This window comes from Dermacentor andersoni, chromosome 1 (genome assembly GCF_023375885.2).
Source record: "Dermacentor andersoni chromosome 1, qqDerAnde1_hic_scaffold, whole genome shotgun sequence".
In the NCBI taxonomy this organism is placed as follows: Eukaryota; Metazoa; Arthropoda; class Arachnida; order Ixodida; family Ixodidae; genus Dermacentor; species Dermacentor andersoni.
In genome coordinates this window covers 229,482,186-229,502,589 of record NC_092814.1, presented here as the reverse complement: position 1 = coordinate 229,502,589, position 20,404 = coordinate 229,482,186, and the positions used below count along the sequence as shown (strand labels likewise).

The window sequence follows — 20,404 nt, the reverse complement described above, 5'->3', positions numbered from 1 at the left end:
GTGGGGCTTGAAATGGAGAAATTGCACGCGCAGAAATAAGTGTTACAGTTAAGATATGTGGGTGTGTTAAGTGGCGTATCCTGTATTTGATGCCTCTATTAGGTTGATGAAAGATGAAGGTGACGGAGAGGAAACTAGGTTTGAGTGGAGGAGATTCCATTCTTGGATCGCACGTGGGAAAAGTCAAAACTTTAACGTGTCATTGCGAACACTGTACCTGTTTAGTGTAAATGGGTGCTTTTTTTTTTCGCGGTAGACGTGATGTAGACAAAGTAACGTACTTAGCTCGGTCTGTCTTATAACTGCCGTGCATTAGTTGGTAGATGAATTTTAAGCGGGTTTGTCTGGCCCTAACAGATATTGTTTTAAGACCTGCATAAGCTAAGAGGTTTCTGGGGAGTCATAGGGCCTGTATTTGTTAAGAATGAACCTCACAGCTTTTCTTTGCATCTTTTCTAGTTTTGATATGTTAGTTGATGTGTGCGGAAAGCAGATGATGTTAGCGTATTCTAAGACGGGGCGAACAAATGTTGTGTAGGCTAGTACTCTGGCGTGCTTCGGTGCAAGGCATAAACGTCGCAAATGTGATCTTTCGCTTGCCGCGCTAGACAACGTCGGTGGCCGTCGTCACAGCTTCCCTACAACGGGCCTTTGTAAACTGTAACGCAAATGGGGTCTCGCAACCAGAAAGAAAAGTATAGCATAGATGGACTGTATCAACGCCTTTACGAGAGGTGTTATAAAAAAAAAAAAAGAAAAAAGCTGGCTGAGTGCTTGTGGGGAGTCCAGCTGTCTCATAATAAAGACCGTTCGTTTTAACTAACTCACTCGTAGATTTTATAGGCGTGACCACTGTCTCAAAAGAGCATATGAAGAGATCCGGGAATATTAGTAGAATAGCACTATTCGATTATATCATAGCCATAAACGCACGATATAGCGGTATCGCGAGATTGATCGCTAGTCGTCTTTTTGATCCAAGAGTTAGGTGTATAAAAACAAGGAAAGCGCTACGTTTGCGCCTGTTATACCAACTCGACACAGTATAGTCATACGCCAAATTTTACCTAGCTTTGACAAAGCTCAGAAGCTCAATACATGTTGCATTTTATTCTTGACCAGGCTCATTGCTATTAAGCGTTTGGCTCTCATGTGATGCATACAAGAGAGCACTGCCGATCGACTATTCCTGACCGTGCACCAATAGTAAAGTTATCCGTCGTACCGAGGCATCGTGTGCGATCTTCCCTTTCATTCAACGAGTCTTAAACAGAGCTGTCTGGTCTTTCGCGGGTTTCAACCCTCCGTAATCTTATGTGATCCACTGTCAGTGTCGCTTCTGCAGTGTGACCGAAGATTGAACCCACATTGGTCACATTCTTTAGCATACGAAGATGGAAAGTGTTCACAAGCGTATGGACTAAGGAAAAAGATTAAAGAAAGAAAACACAATGCCGTAAGAAAACCTGAGCATAACGGACATCGCACATGCTGCACTTGATCCGTTTCTGTGCCACGAATTATTATTATATTAATCACGTAAACATGTATAAACACCACAAAGAGAGAACAAGAAGTGGAAGGAGAGAGAGAGACAACTTTATTGGTCAGGCGGCTAGTAATTGCCTCCTAAAGGAGATACCACGCCCACCCGCTTGAATAGGAGAAAGAACAGGGAGAAAGATAGGAGCAAGGAGATAAAGAAAGGCAAAAAGCAGAGGAAACCACATCACAACACATAACATCACATGCAGAGCACGATTATCACAGATGAGAGTCTAGTTCCGAGGATGAGAAACATTTTAATGGTTTGTGAGCCTCATGTCGAGCTAAAGCACGATCTTTCGGAAACAAGAGAGAGAGAGAGAGAGAGAGAGATACAAATGAGAGAAAGGCAGGGAAGTTAACCAGAGTTAAGGCCTCTGGTTTGCTACCCTGCACTAGGGGGAAGGGAAAGGTGAAGTAAAGACGGAAAGAAAAGCGGAAAGAAAGGCGTGAAAAAAAAGGACCGGATCATTATAGTCCTTCTAATAGGCCACTGCCACGTAAAAGGGTCAACAAAGCCTTGACCGACTTTCACTGTGACGACACATTCGGAAACAAGAAATCCTTAAGCACCATTCGAGCAAGATTAAGTAGCTGGAACTTGCTCAGGAGCACACAGTGACAGCTGTGGCAAGTCGGGCATTGGATAGCCAAGTGCTCAAGCGTTCCGCTGTATACCGTCCACACACCGGGCACGAAGTGCTCGGCGCCCGCCCTTGTGAGTGAAAACGCTGTGCTGTATTAATGCAGCCGATACGCAACTTGAGCGATGTAGACGTCACTGTAACGAAGGTACCACTGGCAAACTGCAGCGCATATCACGGTGCTGCCCAGAATATAAATTTTTTTGAGGTCCACACTGCTACCTACTCTTATAGCCACTTGGAACTGTAGTTCGCACGAACGCGCAAGCACAACTTGCCACCCAGGTCTGGAGCCCCAGGTGTCTGCCAAGGGTGCGTACAGTGCAGCGCGGAGGGGGTCGCTGTCGCAATCCGCCAGCATGCAGTGTTTGCGGCTGAAGTCAACCTCGGACGGCTGAATACGCCGAAGGCCATTTGTCATTCCTCAGCATCTGCGCGGCGTCAGCGGCGGCGCCGCAAAATCGGCTATCGCGCCGTGTACACACGTCCGGCCTCCACATGCGCAGTCGGCGCGGCGTACCCTCTGTCGCCTCTCAAGTCCGCTCCGTTTCCTTTATGGGCCGGAGGCGTGTTCGATTACCCGCCGCGCGGGACCTTTCATTATGGCCGGCGTCACCCAGGGGCCAAATTGCAGTTCCCGCGCTGTGGTTCTCGAAAGCAGCGACCGATGGCGGCGGTGTAGCCTCAATGGCGACAGACGAACCCTCCCCGTGTTCTAAGCACATAGTCGCCCGAGTATACTACCGTGCACCAGCACATCCGCTAGACGCACTCATTCGGACGTTAGAGGAGTTAATCTTCAAGCTACAGATTCAAGGAACTACATAACGCCGGCCTCGAAAACAGTTCCTATGTGTGTGTCATACTCTTAAATGAATTCTAAAGGGCCGAGGCCGCATTTTGAACCGCTTTGGTGCAAAGAAAGCGCCAGCGCTTTCAACCAGGAATCGCAAGCATGGCTTCACGTCTTCGTTCGTACAGACGTGGTCTTCTTACATGTTGCGTCGCCGTTTCCCATTTGTTCGCTCTATGCTGCACGGAACTAATGATGCTAGCTGCATGAAGAAGAGTCGTTACCGCAATCACTCTCTTTCTCTCTCTCTCTATGCGCGGTAAGATGTTCGTTTCGTTATGTTTCCGCCTGCTGTCATTGTTATCATTATGCAGTCCCTTTTACGTACTGCTTGGAGAAGGCTGCTGCTAGCCTCACCTGCGTGAATGGTCCTCTGCTGCCCCTGCCGCCACTTTCCCCGTTGTAATGGAAGAAGGGCCGACAGCCGTGTGGTTTCGGGACACTCTCCGCCGGGCTCGTCGTGCCGGCTCGCTCGCAGCTACTTACTGCGCGCGTATGCTGCGGCGGCGCCCGCCGCCGCCGGAATGGCCGTGCATGCGCTCCGCTTCGAATCATTCGGAATCATTAGGGCCGAAAGCCACTATCGCTAGCGCAGATCAAGGAGTCATTTGGCTCGTAATCACGATAATAATGGCGCCTTGGACGCGCGTTTTCTTTGAGGACTTCTACACTCGCCGAAAACAAAAATCAAGCCATTATCCATGCTTATCGTTGCAAGCAAGAAATCGTGTTGTCGGCCGCTCCACGCTCCGCAGCCTCGTGCTACCCGCGTATCAAAAAGCGTGGTCGTAAAGGTGTGATGACGCGAGGAAGATTGGTTGGCGGCCGGGGAACTTGAGGACAGGAGCGCATCGACTAAGTACGAATGATCTTGCCGACAGCGCTGCCGACGATGGAAAACGGCGCCTTTACCGCCGCGGCCCACTGTATGGCTGAGTGACGTTTCCCTCGTAAAAAAACTGTAAAAAAAATGGAGGTGGAGACATTCAGCCACCTTGCGTGCTGCAGTCTGAATACATTTCCTTCTTTGATTCTCAGCGTCTCAACCAATATACTATATAATAAAGTAAAACGCTTTCAGGCATGTTGAATGGTATGAACGATTACAACGAATAGTTAGCATGACGCTAAATGGGTCGCGTGGATGACCTACTGAGATATGAACCTAATGGTGTTCTGCATTTCTCTGATAACCTTGCAGTGCAGTTTTCACTCGGCGCAGTTAAAAAGAAACTTCAGCTCCAATGTGATTTCTTGTATTCGCGGTCGGATGTTCGGCGTGCAATGCTGTCTCATTATATTTCGTTCCCTTGTTATGCAAGAGAACTACAGCGCATACATTTGTACTGGCGTGCATGTCTAACCAATCATTCGTCTGTTCTTTTCTGCTACTTACTTACGGTATGTACTCCTGAACCACCGCTATGACTATTTACATTGATTAGGAGGATATAGACCAAGGTAGCTGTCGCATTTAGTAACGCACATCCACCCCGATGGCTTAGCGGCTATGGTGTTGCGCTGCTAAGCACGAAGTCGCAGGATCAAATCCCGGCCGCGGTGGCCGCATTTCAACGTGGGCGAAATGCAAAAAGTCCCGTGTCCCTTGCATTAGGGGCACGCGAAAGATCCCCCGGTGGTGAAAATTATTCCGGAGTCACCCACTACGGCGTGCCTCATAATCAAATCGTGGTTTTGGCATGTAATACCCCACAATTCAACTTAGTAACACACGTGCCGTCTCTCCATGAACACTCTTACCTCTGCGCTCAACGGTAGTTGAACAAGGAATATCGCTCCAGCGACATTCCTTGTTCTACTATAGGACATTTTTTGTTTGACCACTGTTGATCATGTCAAGCCTTCACCTTCCTGTGAGCTTCTCTCTTGGTTGGACTCGTATCTTTCTATCATTTAGTATGTATACACGTCTCAACAAGCAATGACTTAATTTCCAAGTCATGAAACTATAGTCGAGTACAACTTTAGAAAAAAGCGACATTTGCTCCTCTAAGGCGGATGCGCGCGAGCCTCCACTAATGGGCGCGTACTCTATATTGACGTCACGGGCCGGAGGACCGGTGACTCCGCCGACGGAGACGATGGCCTTCCGCGCTTCGAATGGGGCCGAGTCCCGTCAGCTGTGTGCGCCTGTCCCTCGTCAGAGTGAATTATCCGACTGTTTGTGGTAGTCTATCATGCCGGAAATATTATCGCGAGCTTACGATGACCATTTGTGCCACGTGCGTTTGTTCTGAGCCGCGATGTGGCAAAGAAAGATTGCAGCGAGCATCGGTGACATTGCGCTACGCTTCGTCTGAAAACAGGATGCCGCGGCGACACACCACTACAATCAAACATCCTGCATGTTCGTTCCGTGGTGTTTTGTTTTGCTCCAAAGTGAAGTTACGACGAGGAAAGCTTGCCGAAATCTGCTACACTGTGAGCGGCGGGTGTGTTTTTCGTCGGACGGAGTGAAGTAATGGGCCAATACCATTCTCTGTAGTAATGAGAAAAGCGTACACGGATAAAACAATCCTACGAGTGTCTCAACAGAAAAGATTTGCGAAAGCAACCTCTAACACAAAGATTTGTTGCTGCCTGTTCAGCGCGAACAATCGTTGTCAGCAGTGTAAGATATCCAAGCGTCTAGCAGCGTCGTTCGAGCGTTGTCTACCACCGTCTATTGATTGCTGTCCACCAGTGCTAACAACCAGTGACTAACACGCGCTGCTTGAGCGAATGCCATTGAATTAGTAACGGCCAGGTGTTTGGTCACAGTGTTTGTTTCCTTAATGTCAGCCACAGTGCCAAGTCGTATAAAATTATGACCGTTAAACTGGTGCCTTTACACAGTAACTTGGCATAAATTCGCGTCGCTGTGTGGCTTAGTACTATTTGCTATCGGCACACACCAGCTGTAGAATGCCTGCTGTGTCACAATCACGTCTAGGGTGTGCTGCCAGCGCTTGATATGCGTTCCCACAACACACCTATACGCTGCTTTTCGATTCTCGTGATATGGTGCTACGAAAAATTCCTGTGACAGTGTTAAAGCAACGATGCAAAAAAAGAACAAAAAAAGCATACGACAAGGTAGGCACAGCAGCTTCTGAACCGACTCCTAATACCTCTACCTCTGTCTGTGTGTAAATGTGCGCGCGTTTTCTTGCGTTTGTGTATATTCTTTATTTCTCCCATTTCTTTATATCTGAGATTTTCTTAGTTCTCGCGCTCGCGTTTGTGTTAATGTGTGTGAAGATGTGCCTGCATATGTGCGTGTTTGTGTTTATTCTGATTTCTGCCCTTTTATTTTATAGTAGCATTTGTTTTTGTAAGTTTTCTTTCAGCAACGTCTCTTTTTCACAATTTCATTAACTCGTCTCATTCAAAGCACCAAGTACTGTGAACCGCAGCACTGGCCTCTTCGATCTCACTAAAGCCTTTCTCTCTGGTCTACCTGGGGCGGCTTGCACAATCATTTAATAACGAAAATAATAACGAATTTAAGAGCGCGTTCTTAAATGTTCCATAGACAACGCCTAGTCCGCACGAGAACGCGTTCTTAAATTCGGTATTACTTTCGTTATTAAATGTTCGTGCAAGCCGCCTCTGGTCTTCTCAATCTGCCTTCTCGCTGTGTTTTCGGTCCTTGCTTCTTGTGTTGTTGCCACAATGTGATTAACCAACTTGCACAAAAGAAAGTTCAATCAGCTATGACAACGGAAAAGTTGACAGATACATTTTCTTAAGAGCATCACGTGGGTTGCGCAGTAACTTCGCCTCTTACACCTGTTCATATGTTTATGCATCAATGCATGCGGCAGCTCGCGAGAAGTCCACATGAAAGGGTGCCATATTTGTGAAGCAGCACCTTGCTGTGTCATTGCATTTTTCATGCTTCCAGTTTTAGTAAACAGACACTTTCGCTGCCCATCACATATGGTGGCACAAATTTTCAGCACGAATAACATTATGCAACACGAATAACATTGTGCAGGGGGGTGTCATTTTCTGTCTGACGCTTTCATCGTTACGCAGGCATTTTTCAGTGAATAGAGCCCAGCAAAGCGATGCACTGACAGCTTTTGCAACTTCCACCATTTATTACTGCTCCAATTTCATTGTCTTATTCTGGTCGGCGCTTTGCCTACGGCTTGTGCAATGAACAAATTGCCACAATAAAACGCATTCAACTTTACTCAGCACTTTTCGGTACAAAAAATGCTAGCAGAGTTATTAAGGGTTAGTAACAGTGCTCGCATTGGTGTTGCTTGCCCAATCAGGTAAACAAATTGAACAATGGCTACGACAGAACTGCGCTTTGAAGTGCAGACTGCTAAAGGTGCCTTTCAAGCGTGCCCCGACTACAGTTATTTCGCTACAGTGCCCGTCAAGCTCACTGGTGGCTGCCCGATAGAGTATTTTGGGCCTTCCACATTGGCATTATTCCGCTCAACAGGATGCAGAGAACAATAGGGACAGCACAACTACCTGGAAACAGGCCGCCTAACAGGGGCATGTCAATACGTTTGCATGAAAGTGATACAATACGTTTGCTTAATGAAAGTGACATTGACTGTTGTGGGGTCTTCAGGTCTCGCAGGAGTACCGGTCGACCACCGCGGGTTCGAGTTTAGTGAGGCACAGGGCCGCGTCAGCCGTCAGCCTTTAGCGCTGCTGCGCGCGAGCTCAGGCCGCAAGGGCTACCAAGCGACGCACACAAGAACACAGTATTGCCCTGAGTTAACGGAAACTGTTTATTGTATCCAGCGGCACCTGACACTGCCCAAACACCCGGTCCCAGGGTAGTGGGGAACCAAAGGGGGTCCCGCACCAAGGGCGAAAAATACAGTCAAGGGTGCCTATAGCACGTCGCTGCGAGAGCACAGGCTCAAGCTGGGACACGCAGCCAGGAAAAGTCCCGGCGGCTATGCGACTTGCTCTCGCGATAACCAATGGGCCAACTCGCAAGAGCTCGGGCAATCTCCTTCGGCTTGGGCCTCCGATAAGTGCGGCTTGGTGTGGTACGACCTCGCGCGAGCGCTCGGCATCCGTTCTTCAGCTTAGCGTCCGGAAAGGATCAACACGAGGTACGCGCTCCCCGCACGGGCAAGGGCACCACGCATGAACTCAGTCCTTGAGAAGCGACACCCTACCGCCACGAGAGTAGCCGCCAGGGGCCCCTCGTGACGTCTTAGCCCCGCCCTCACCGCGAACCATCACGAGTGGAGCGCAACCGCTGACAACTGGTTCGGAGTGAGGAGGGTGTGAGGCGTAGGGATAGCAGAATAGGTGAATGCGCCCGTGCAATGGCGCGTCGAATTCCCAAAATCCCCACACTGTGCAGTGGAGTAAACCGAGCCGACGATGTATTTTGTTATCGCTTGACTGCATTTATTGTCCTTTAGGGGCATGTAAAGCTTAACGATGGCTCCAACATGACTGTTTCGGCAGACCTTAAGCTTATTATTGCTTCTCCCAGTGCTTGCACTAGCATTAGTCGTCTCAACAGGCTGTAAAGAACAATACGGGCGGCACAACTACCTGGAAGCGGGCAACGGGGGCATGTCACTGTGCTTGCACTGCTATTATCAGTTCAAGGGGCCTAATGAAACTAAATATGACTGTGCTGTGGAGTAACGGAGCCGACGGAGTGTTTATGTTATTTCTTGGTTCCATTTATTGGCCTTTAGGGGCATGTAAAGCTTGACGGTGGCTCCAACATGGCTGATTTTGTTTTCAGTTCGACTTGGTGTTTTCGTTTCGACATGCAGGCTGCCGACACTGGTGGTTCATCTGGCCTCGGCTGCTGCTGCTTCACCATAGGGCCCGTCAACTCGACAGTGGCTTCCCGAATGAGCATTTTTGGGCCTCAATAAGCTAATGATGTTTTATAATTGCTCACTTGTTCGCATTACTTGCGTGAGCCAGATAACCAAAATAAACAAAGCAGCCACATGAATGTGCTTTGTCGTGCAGGCTGCTAACAGTGGCTGTCAATTTCCCGTTGACTACTGCTTTTTCACAATAGGGCTTGCAAGCTGGACAGTGGCTGCCTGAATGAGAATTTTGGGCCCCACATATTCATTCAGAGTTAATAATTCTGTTTGCATTCAGATTTGCCAGCATTTAAGCATGTTTTCATGCTATTACTTAAATTGAGCACGATCTGTGCAGGACGTTGCTTTTTCTGAATTGAGCTTCCATTAAAAGGAATATTCCATCAAATAAACTGCTTATTTATTTGAGAGTACACGGGAGGATGGTTGGCTGCTGCGAACCCACCGGTAAAATTTTGGTAGCCTTTCTCATCTCTTTTATCTCTCTCTCTCTCTCTTTCTCTTAATAGCCCTAATAAGGGTTGTTCCTTCGTTAATAACACATTGTTATGTTTCGTCAAGTGTTTACGCCTGTGCCTATATATACAGGGACCATTGTCAGTCCCAAAGCATAAAGTATCAGTGTTTCCGGATCCTCTTGAATTCACAGTCAACATCCGCTGCTTTCACTCGTCTTCTCGTGAGAATGCGTTTTCAGTTGAACGGCATGCGGTAGCTACATATTATTATTCTGCACCTGTTCTTTTTTTTGTGTGTGTGAATAAGCCCCCTTGGTGGTTTAGTGGCTATGGCATGGCACTCCTGAACACGAGGTCGCGGGATCAAATCCCGGGAGCGAAAGGCAAAGACGCTCGTGTACCGTGCATTGGGTGCACATTAAGGAAACTCAAGTGGTGAAAATTATTCCCAAGTCCCCCATTACGGCGTGCCATCGTGGTTTTGGCTCGTAAATCATGAGAATTTAATTAACTTAATTGTCTTGTACATTCTTGCCATGAGTAGTCTGACCACCGGAGTGCCAACGCTGTTCCATATAGTAGATTAATTCCAAACCGAATAGAAAGAAAAGAAAAGAAATAAAGAGAAAGGAAATACGCATTGAGGCATCTGCCGTGTTGCAAACCTGAAGGAACGCTATAGGCAGCGGTTCGTTGTGAACGCCGCGCAGCAGCATTGAGTGAATTCCAAGAGTATCGCACAGCTTTTTGCCATAGGCATACATTCCATATTTACCCCGAAAGAAAACTACATGTGACTCGCACAATGAATCTCCTATTATACATCGCCCATTGCAAAGAAACTCTGTTATTTGATTCTCAACAGATCGCGGCTATGTCGATCCCTTTAGAGCTGAGGGAGGCAGTTTTCACGGTGCCCTCGGTTTGGGAGCGCTGGAGAAGAAACAGCACTGACGAAAAATTGCGAAAAAATAAACAGTGGACGATTAAAAAGCACGATGCGAGCGCATACTATTCTGTAGTTTATTGTCAGAAACACAAGTATATACCATGGCACAACCACGTGTAAACGCTTGAAGATTAGCGGCTAAATAATCAATTTCTACTTTATGCAGCATCACAGACGGCCTCGCAACGCGCATGTCACCGGACTTCTGAATAAAGGATGTTCAGCAATCTCCAGCAAACCCTAACTTTCTGCCTTGACAAAACCTTAGTTTTATTCAGCAACGATTTGCACTTGGATTCTTTGCAATGTAGGCACAAATTAGACGAGTGCTCCCCTTTCAACGAAACTCTGTGGTCCATTAAACGTTTATTCGAACACCGTCCGGTTTAACCGATGTACCACTTCCCGCAGGACAAGGGAACGTGATACACTATACCATTTCCAGACTCAACCTGTCACGGTGCTTAACATCACGCTCACTTAATTTTTGCGCATTGCCTTCAACCTTTCTTTCTACGCTGCACAGATGCGGCGCCAGCCTATTTCTTGCCGAAAAGACAACATTTACACCAAATCGGCTTCCCACCTTCTTCGTGCGGTGAGACAAGGCGTGCAAAGGCGGAATACCAGCGAGTCGCGCTTCTTTAGCGTTAGCCCCTCTTCAGCCCGCGCTCGTATCGCGTTTTTTTCTTATCCCTTGTTTTTTCACGCCATTGTGCGCAAGTATGGAATACCAACTCGCCCAGCATTCAGTACTTCTAACAATCAACAGGAAAAAGCGCGGAATCAGTTTTAGTGACAATCCAAGTGGGCCTTTCAAGAAGTTCGTGTGCATTTGAATGAGCGCGAAAAAAAAGCTCAAGCGATGTATCCACAGGCCAAGCTATTTGCAAAGGCGGCGCGATACGGACCGAATCGTATGGCCCATTTCCAAAGGCCTCTCATATCTCGCACTTGTCTCCTCCACGGTTAATGCCGCGCGAAGGCGGGGGCCTCGCGCGTCTGTGCTGACGACTCCGGGACTGACTTCCGCGGCGTTTGGACGTGCGCAGTCGTCGCGCGCACGCAAGTCAGATCCAAGCAGCCCCCCCACGCGGGGAACACACGGGAGAAAGAGCGGAAGCTCGAAGTGACCATTTTGTGGCCACACAGCGCGGCCGCCTTCAAGTGCAGCGCGCATATCGGTCACTGCTCGCGCGCGCCCCGGCGCGTTCGCGACGACCGCCAGAAGCAGCTGCGGTGGTGCTTCGAACTACTTGTTACGCAGGGAGGGCGCCAGGGGAACGCGCGGGCCCGCCAGAACTCTGCGGCGCGCATGCCGCGCACGCCACGCGAGGTTTAAATTTAGCGCCGCCGACGTCGTCCTACTCACTCTTTGGGAGACTCGTCGCCCTGCCAGGGACCATTGCTGGCAGATTTGTCGGCTGTCTTCATATACCATGGCCGGGCTTCCCAGACACGCGCTGGCGTCGCCGGCACTGCGGATCATTTTTAGCGCGCGCTGTAGCGTCCGTTCAACGAGCTCGTTATGGATTCTTCTTCTTTCGTCTTTATTTCTGCGCCTCTTTTTCGTGCTCTCGCTTTCTACCCCCACCCCCCGGGGAGGAGTGAAGGGATCGAACGACGTCACTTGTTGGACGGGTATTTTTAGTTTCTCTTCAGCTTTCGTGCAGGATGAAATGTGAACCCTTTTTCCGGCTTCCTTGGCAGCGCCGCTCTCTGGAAGCAGAGCTGTCCCTCAAGCACTGACACGCGCCTCGGTTTCTACCGTCCTCCTTTCTTCGCACCTTTCGCGAAGGCAATTTGTCCCCGACGTCTTGCTCCGACGTTTCTCGGGTCCCACATTTCTCCGCCGGAAGGGCGAGCCGTGTCGCGCAGTTCCAAAGATTAAACGCTGCAAGCTCAACCGACAACCGTGAATTATGGGTGCTTTGTTTTGCGTACGCCGCTGGTTCTTCTGAACTGTGCCGGACCAAGGTCACGGTGGGTGTATTCCTAGCCTGCCGGCAAACATTCGGGATGTGTCACTTTACCCCGACTGGACGCTACCAGAAATATCGACCGGCGCAAGTCTTCTACAGATATCTTCCAGAGCCTGGAAAGCTCAAAACGTCAAACCAGAAAGTGATGAAATCTTGTCGGTGATTACTGTGGGCGTACAGGTGCCTATTAAAGAACACATAGCCGACCCTATGCACAGAGTGTGTCCTTTCTTTCTCCTAGCAGAGTTCGCGGCGGCCACGGCGGCCGCATTTCGGTGGGGGCGAAATGCGGAAACACCCGTGTACTTAGATTTAGGTGCACGTTAAAGAACCCCAGGTGGTCGAAATTTCCAGAGTCCTCCATTATGGCATACCTCATAATCAGAAGGTGGTTTTGGCAGGTAAAACCCCAAAATTTATTTTTTTTATTTTAGAGTTCGCGGTTCAATCTCGTAGCTTGTGAAAATGGTATAAATGCCGCGTGGGTCGACTTCCGTGTATGCAGTAAATCGTGCACCCAAGTTATATAAGTAATTTCTGTGTTTTTAGGAAATTGGTGGAATATTTATTGTAGCTCACACAAATATATAAGCTCCCAATCAATCAATCAATCAATCAATCAATCAATCAATCAATCAATCAATCAATCAATCAATCAATCAATCAATCAATCATTTATTTACCGTGCCCAGGAACAACCATGAAGTCTAAGTGCTGGCGCACGCATATATTAGAAAAGAAAAATCGGCGTGGGAATATAAGTAAAAAAAACATCAATAAACAAAAAGTTCAATCTGAAAAAGAAGAGTATACATATAAGGCGCAAGGTGAATACAGAAGAAAAAAGGAGGAGAAGGGCAGTTGAACAATATGTGAAACTATGGTATAACAACGCAGAGCTAGGAAAAGAACAATGACAATGACAACGAGTTATGAAAAATATCGAGATCATGAAATTAGGCGTTAAAAAGACTATACTCTGTGGACGGTTGAGTGTTGGTGATGACCGGCAGGGACATGGAACGGTCTATGTACTCTGGTGATATTGAGCGGGTTACGAAACGTGATACAACTGAGGAGTTCGGGGCAGGTGAGGATAGCGTGAAGCAGTTTGAAAAGAAACAGCAGGTAAGCGTGATTACGTCGGCAGCGAAGTAAGGGCAACCAAAATAATCCAACAGTGTTCGAACAAGGTACAGTGTCTGTCTTAGCAAAGCGGTGATGATATACGCTCAGAAACTTTTTCTGGACCCGATCTATAATGTCACTGTTGGATCTGGAAATCCCTTTCTGAACGACCGACGCGTATTCGAGTTGAGGAAGACAGATTGTTTTGTACAATTTGCGGAACGGTGCAGAACGGAATTCCAACAATAGTCTAATAATAATAATAATAATAATAATAATAATAATAATAATAATAATAATAATAATAATAATAATAATAATTTTCATTGCACAAAGGAATACAGAGTACAAGAAACGGGCCTGTGAAAGCCACCAGTGGCTTGAGAAACTTGGCCCAGCAAAATCAGCAGACGAGCGTGCAATATTTACTTTACCATAGACATATCACAATATAATGCAGGAGGATTAACAGTTAGGATGTATATGTTTTAGAAATGATGACCAGCATATTTTACACACGTTGAAGCTACCATGTTAGAGTGAACAAATCATGTTTTTCAATGGCTTTTTTGATGTAATGTAAAATGCCTCATTTGGCAAATCGTTCAGAATTTTCGGCACATAAACACAACTTCCCCATATCTTGTTGAGGATCGTGGAACTACAAAGCGAACAGTACTACGAAGGCTTCGGGGGAGGGAGCTGTGTAACATACTTTAAAAGCACTGAACCAAAAATGCCTTAGCACCACAGATTGCGTAAACAGAGTCCAGAAGCATGGAAGGCCAAGCGCTGAGAAGATGTTACCATTTGTGATTGAATGAGTGTTGTAGGCTATGTGTTTTAGTATGTTTCTTAACGAAAAATCAACACGGTTTTGCCATCGGGTGGGGCAGAAAGCAATAACGGTAATCGCATATCGAAGAGTGCTGTAGAGCAAGGCATGCGCAATAGTTCTTTTTACTTGAAGCGGAACGATAAATTTCATTTGAAAGAATAACCACGCAGTGCTCCTAAGCTTATCACAAATGTGTGATAGTTTACTATGCCACGACAAATCTCTGTCGAAGATTACTCCCAGGTATTTTACCGAGTTCACGTAGTTAACTGGCACGCATCGACAGGAATGACTGTTCCGACTGTGCAGGAACATCGGTGCATCTATTACGGTTAGTTTTAAAGAAGATCTTGTGGGGGTCTTAGGGTCTCACAGGAGTACCGACCACCGCGGGTTCGAGCTTAGCGAGCCACAGGGCCGCGTCAGCCGTCAGCCTCTAGCGCCGCTGCGCGCGAGCTCAGGCCACGAGGGGCTACCGAGCGACGCACGCAAGAACACAGTATTGCCCTAAATTGACGGAAACCGTTTATTGTCTCCAACGGCACCCAACACTGCACGAACGCCCAGTCCCGGGACGGCGGGGAACCAAAGGGGTCCCGCACCAAGGGCGAAAATACAGTTAGGGGCGCCTGTAGCACGTCGCTGCGAGAGCACAGGCTCAAGCTGGGACGCGCCGCTAGGAAAAGTCCCGGCGGCTATGCTACTTGCTCTCGCGATAACCGATGGGCCAACTCGGGAGAGCTCGGGCAATCTCCTTCGGCTTGGGCCTCCGATGAGTGCGGCTCGGCGTGGTACGACCTCGCGCGAGCACTAGGCACCCGTTCTTCGGCTTAGCGTCGGGATAGGAACAACACGAGGTACGCGCTCCCCGCACGGGCAAAGGCACCGTGCGTGAGCTCAGTCCTAGTCACAAAGGTGTCGGCGGACGAGAGGAAGCATGTACGTACCGGGCGCTGTCCCAAGGAGCAAGAGAGTCGCTACCGTCACGGCAGTAGCCACCAGGGACCGCTCCGTGACGTCACTAGCTCCGCCCTCACCGCGAACCAGCGCAAGTGGAGCGCCACCGCCAAAACTGGTTCGGAGCAAGGACGACGTGGCAAAAAGGATTGCAGACATGGGTGAAATGCGCCCGCGCAATGGCGCGTCGAATTCCCCAAATCCCCACATCCTCCTCTCCTTAATTGCCCCCCTACCAGTCTGGCGAAGAAGCTGGTAGGGGCTAATGCACCAAAGACAACTGAGCCTTTCATGCACTAGCTAATTGCTACCTCAGCCCAGCAAGCACTATGCGTACAAAAAAAACATACATACAATGATAATGGAAAAATAATAAATAAAAGATCATACACTCTAAAATACAAGAAAATGACGCCGCGAAGGGGGAAGAAATATTAACAAAAGAGTCTGCTGCTAGCGCGGGGCAATGTCCAGGGGTGCGAAGAGAACGCGGCGCGTATAGTTCTGTGGCTAGGGCGGTGGCCGAAGTCGCGGGAGCTGCGAGCGTAGGCCTGATTGCAGGCCACGTTAACCCAGGAACGGGCTCACCGTTGTTCCGTCGAAGTTGCCGGCGAGCCCGATGAGTGCGGCTTTCGTGGTGGTGGTGGTCCCGAACTCCAGGTGGACGGGGCAGGACACTGCCAGGTCAGCTGGCCACGCCGCCGTATGCAAGATGGATGAGCAGCCACAGCGGCGGTTGCAGGGCGTTCGCACGGCGTCGGCGACTGCAGAGAGCCGAGCTCCTGGCGTGATGTCATAGGGTCCCGTCCACCATCGGTATCCGCGGCCATACGATGGAGTTGGTGCGGCAACGAGCAACGGCCTCCACGCACGCACGCACGCACACACACACACACCCGCACGCGCACACTCTCCTCGTGGTACCGCGCATCACTCCTCAACGTCCGCCATGCCGCCCGTTGTTCACAACACGCCGCGCCGATCCAGGGTCGAAGCTTCCCTCTCCCCCGCACCAACGAGGCAACGTGACCATTGTCACCCCCGCGCTGCACGACACGCCAATTACACACGACATGACATGACATGACCCCCTTCTTGGCAAAAGGAAAAGGTAAAAAAAACGAAAACGAGAAGAGAAAGAAAAACACAGAAGAAAACAAGAATGGTCAAAGTCTATGCACAAGTTACAAAACAAAAAAAAAAATGAACTATACAACTGTACACTTAAAACATTAACACAATAATTACACTCAGCATGCGTACCCAAAAATAAAAATAAAAATGCACACTGCTACAACACACTGCTAACAACATTAGCAGAAAGCTGGGCTGGGGCCAGCTTCTTTTCGTGCACTGGCCGCAAAGAAGCTAACCCACTGAGGCTAAGCAATATTACTGAGGGCCTTGGGTGGCGGAAAGAGTCCGCCGTCAGGCGCGATATCACACAGGTGACCGTTCCCTCAGGTTGTACCGGTGCGTGGTCCGAATGCGGTCCTTCGCGCCGGGTGTGCCCTGTTGCTTGCGCGTGGTGCCACTGGGCACCGGCGCGAGCTCGTCGGACCGCGACGCAAAGGCTTTCAGGTCGGCGATATGGGCACGGCTGAGTTTTCCCGAAGGGGAATCCTTCAGCAAGTACGCGAGCGGAGACCAAACTTTCTCTACTCGGTACGGACCAAGCCACTTAGGCGCGAGCGAGGCTGAGAACCCCTTGCTCGCGTCGCTAAGAGCGTGGTTGCGCTTCAGGACTAAATCACCTACCTTAAATGAAAGATGGCGATGCTTCCGGTCGTACTGAGCCTTCTGCTGGGCCCTGGCCGAAGTCAAACTCTGCCTTGCTCTACAGAGAGCCCGACAAAGCCTGTCCCGAAGTGCTGAAGCGTACGCAGAACAGTCTGCCGGCGCCTCCTCATCCCCGAGCTGACATTGAATGACACTGGTCACCGGATTTGCCAGCTCCCTTCCAAAATTGAGGAAAGCGGGAGAGAAACCAGTCGAGCGATTCTCGGCGGTTCGGATTGCGAACGCGAGCTCACTCAAGTGGTCTGCCCAATCCTTTTGACTCACGGCAAAGGCCGCCAACATTGGTTTGAGGGTTCTATTGGCCCTCTCCGTCAAATTGGACTGGGGATGGTAGGGCGACGTGGTGCAGTGATTAATTCCCAGGGAACGGCACGTAGCACCAAACACCCGAGCAGTGAAATAGGACGCGTTGTCCGTAATTAGTCTTTTCGGAAAGCCGAACCGACAAAAAACTTCCTGTAGCCTCTCCAGCACCGCTCGCGCGGTCACTTTTCGAAGCGGAAACAACTCCACCCACTTCGAAAAATGATCGACGACTACCATCAGGTGTGTGAACCCCTGCTTACTCCTGGGGAAAGGCCCCATAAGATCGCAGGTGGCCACTTGCCACGGACGCTCACTGTCAATTGGTTTCATCAACCCGGGCGGCTTGCCACCCCTTGATTTCACCGTTTGACAGACATGGCAGGAACGGCAATAGCGAAAAATGTCACGCTTTATGCCAGGCCAGGTCACAGTTTGGCTTAGTTTCGCAAAAACTTTGGAGCCACTCAAATGACCGGCCAAGGGTTCGTCATGAGATGATCGCAACAGTGCGCTTCTCAGACTCTTGGGGATAACCACCTTAAACGGGTCCACAGCCTCGTCATCGGTGGCTATGTATTTCAGCAGGAGCCCATCGTGATCCAGCAAATATGAATCCGCGGGGGACCCAGCGACACACGCTGGTTCCGGTCCCCCTGCGCCCGCCGCACTACCAGCAGCGTCTCGGCGCTCCGTCTCCCTGAGACCGTCGCTCACTCCGCGACAAAACGGATCAATTTGCTGGGCCTTCAGTAGCTCTTGCCTGCTGAATGCGATTCCAATTCTCCCAAAGGGGAGTCCGGTCTCGCCCCCACTCAGGACCGCAGCCAACGGCGTCGTGGGTTCGCTTTCGAGAAGCTCCCCCGCTCGCTCGTTTTGCGGCGCGCTGCTTGCCTGGAGAGCGGAATGACAGGTTTGCCCGCTTGCGGACTCGCCTCTCTCTGCGCTCGTTTCGCCCCCGACGCTTGCTGGCGCAAAGGCACCGGCAGTGGCTGTAACACCTGGAGGAATGCTCTTGGTGGACAATGGGGCACGGGATAGCGCGTCAGCTACCACGTTGGTGCAACCGGGCGAGTGCACAGCTCGAGGGCCTGCCCCCGAGTTCTGCGCGCGACGCGGTTCGTGCCGTGCCTCTCGTTCCCAAAGGGGAGTCTTAGCAGGCGAGCGCACAGCTCGAGGGCTTGCCCCCGAACTCGGCGCGCGGCACGTTTCCGACGCCCCATCTGCACAGGCAAGATCGGACGCCGGCGGGGGCGGGCTGATGAACGGCTTTAGCAACGTAAACGGTCCGTCGCGATAGCCGCCATTCGCAATGTCCACAACGATTCCGGTTTTAAGGAGAAAGTCCCTTCCGAGAATCACCGGAACACTGAGCCCGGGGAGATGAACGAAACGCGTGCGTCTCATTCGCTCTCCCCACCTGACAGTCAGCCTTGCGGCGCCCGCCGAATGGGCCACGCCTTTCGCAAGATTGAATGTCGTTCGGCAATCCCGCAAGCGCACTGAGTGCTTCTGCAAGTGGGATAACACCTTTTCGCCGAACAACGAAGCGCTTGCGCCCGTGTCCAGCAGCGCAGGAAATTCGCGGCCGACAATGGTCACCGGAATAAAGGGCGCGTGCGCACCAGCAACACAACCTGCTCGGTACGCCGAGGGGACAAGCAAGGTTTCGGTCACTCGTGCCTTCACGAGCGACCCACGCTCCCGTTTCCCGACCTCGCAGGAGGCCTGGGCGCGGTGCAGTCCCTTGCTATATGCCCTCGTTGTTGGCAGCGAAAACAGCGCACTCCGCCGCGGTACCTTTCCCGAGGCGGAGCGGCCTCAGCTCCCTGCCGGGGTCGACTCGCTGCATGACCAAAGGGCCTGTTGTCACGAGCGTCCGCATCTGCGATGCGTTGGGTCGAAGTGCGTCCCTGCGCATGCATTTCGGGCGGTGGTGCAGCACAGGCTGCCCGCCTCCCGTACGTGTAGGGATCTAGAGCGCGCGCGCTCAGCTCCCATGCACACCCGCTCGTAGCCGCAAAGGCAGCTTGGCCGGGTTGTTGCCGTTGGGGGAGGGGCACAGGCCCTCCCCACGCGCAGCGTGGCTCAAGGGCCTCGCTGGCGGGCGGCGGTGGGCGATAGGCTCGCGCGGCGAGAATGTCGCCTTGAATGCGCTTTGCCTCGGCGGCCAATTCTTCTAAATCTCGGAAGCGGCCGCCGCGCAGGTACGCCGAAAAGGTCGGATGTGCCTGCCTGATCACCCGTTCGACGCGTTCCTCGTTCGAAGCTTTGGGCTCGGCGACAAAGAAAAGGTCTTGCATCGCGCGTACGTACTCCTGAAGCGACTCGTCAGGAGCTTGTGTACGTAGCTCAAGCTCTCGCCGCATCCTACTCTGGTAGTCAGCGGGTAGGAATTCGCGCAGGAATGCCACGCGGAACTCCTCGAGGGTTGTTGCACGGTATCCGGAAAGCCGGTACCATCTAGCCGCCGTGTCAGTAAGTGCTACGGGAACGACGCGTTCCAGCACCTCCTGATCCTCCAAACGATTTGCCATCTGGTAGCGTACCAGGGAGTCACAATAATCCCTGGCACTGAGCAGGTCACCGTATCCGCTGTAAGTCGGGACTGCCAACCGTACAGCGGGGTGCGCGCATTTCGGTACAGCCGAAAGCGCCTTAACTGCCCCCGAGAGTGACTGAATCATTTCGGCGGCGTTTTGCAACAGCGTCTGTGCGCCTGCTCCAAAGGGAACCGTTGGCGCGTTAGCGGCGTGGCCGAGCAAGGGTGAACAGTCGTCCAGCTCGATTAGCGGCGCGGTTTCCACAGGGATACCGGCCGCGGCGCCGCCAGCCCCAGAGCAAAACGGGCTCCTAGCGGGGTGCGCCTGCTGTCGTTCACAGCCGCCACTTGAGGCAGCTATACGTGAATTGCTTAAGCCGCTTGCAGCCAGCGTCGACAAAACAGGTGCGCGCTCGAAGGTTGCGCCACTGGGCACAACCGAAAGCACTCCAAAGGGAGGCGAGTGAGCGAAATTCGTGGCTGCAGTATTGTAATCCCCACAGGGGGCCGTGGCAGACCACTGGTTTTGGCTGCTCATTTGAGGAGCAGCCAGCGGGCAAAC

The 20,404-nt window shown here is 50.9% G+C and overlaps 2 protein-coding genes across 5 annotated transcripts in view; one reads left to right on the top strand and one right to left on the bottom strand.

Annotated features, from left to right (window-relative positions):
• The window catches only part of LOC129380986 (uncharacterized), a 46,855-nt gene extending 37,588 nt beyond the window's left edge, over nucleotides 1-9,267 (top strand). For both annotated transcript variants that reach the window (XR_008609216.2, XM_055063359.1), the window contains one exon: nucleotides 8,820-9,267. Coding sequence is in view for 1 of the 2 variants with exons in the window: in XM_055063359.1 (XP_054919334.1) it covers nucleotides 8,820-8,924 (105 nt within the window). In the remaining variant the exon portion in view is untranslated. The remainder of the gene's footprint in view (nucleotides 1-8,819) is intronic.
• The window catches only part of noc (no ocelli), a 155,054-nt gene that overhangs the window by 10,756 nt on the left and 123,894 nt on the right, over nucleotides 1-20,404 (bottom strand). The gene's annotated exons all lie outside the window — the stretch shown is intronic.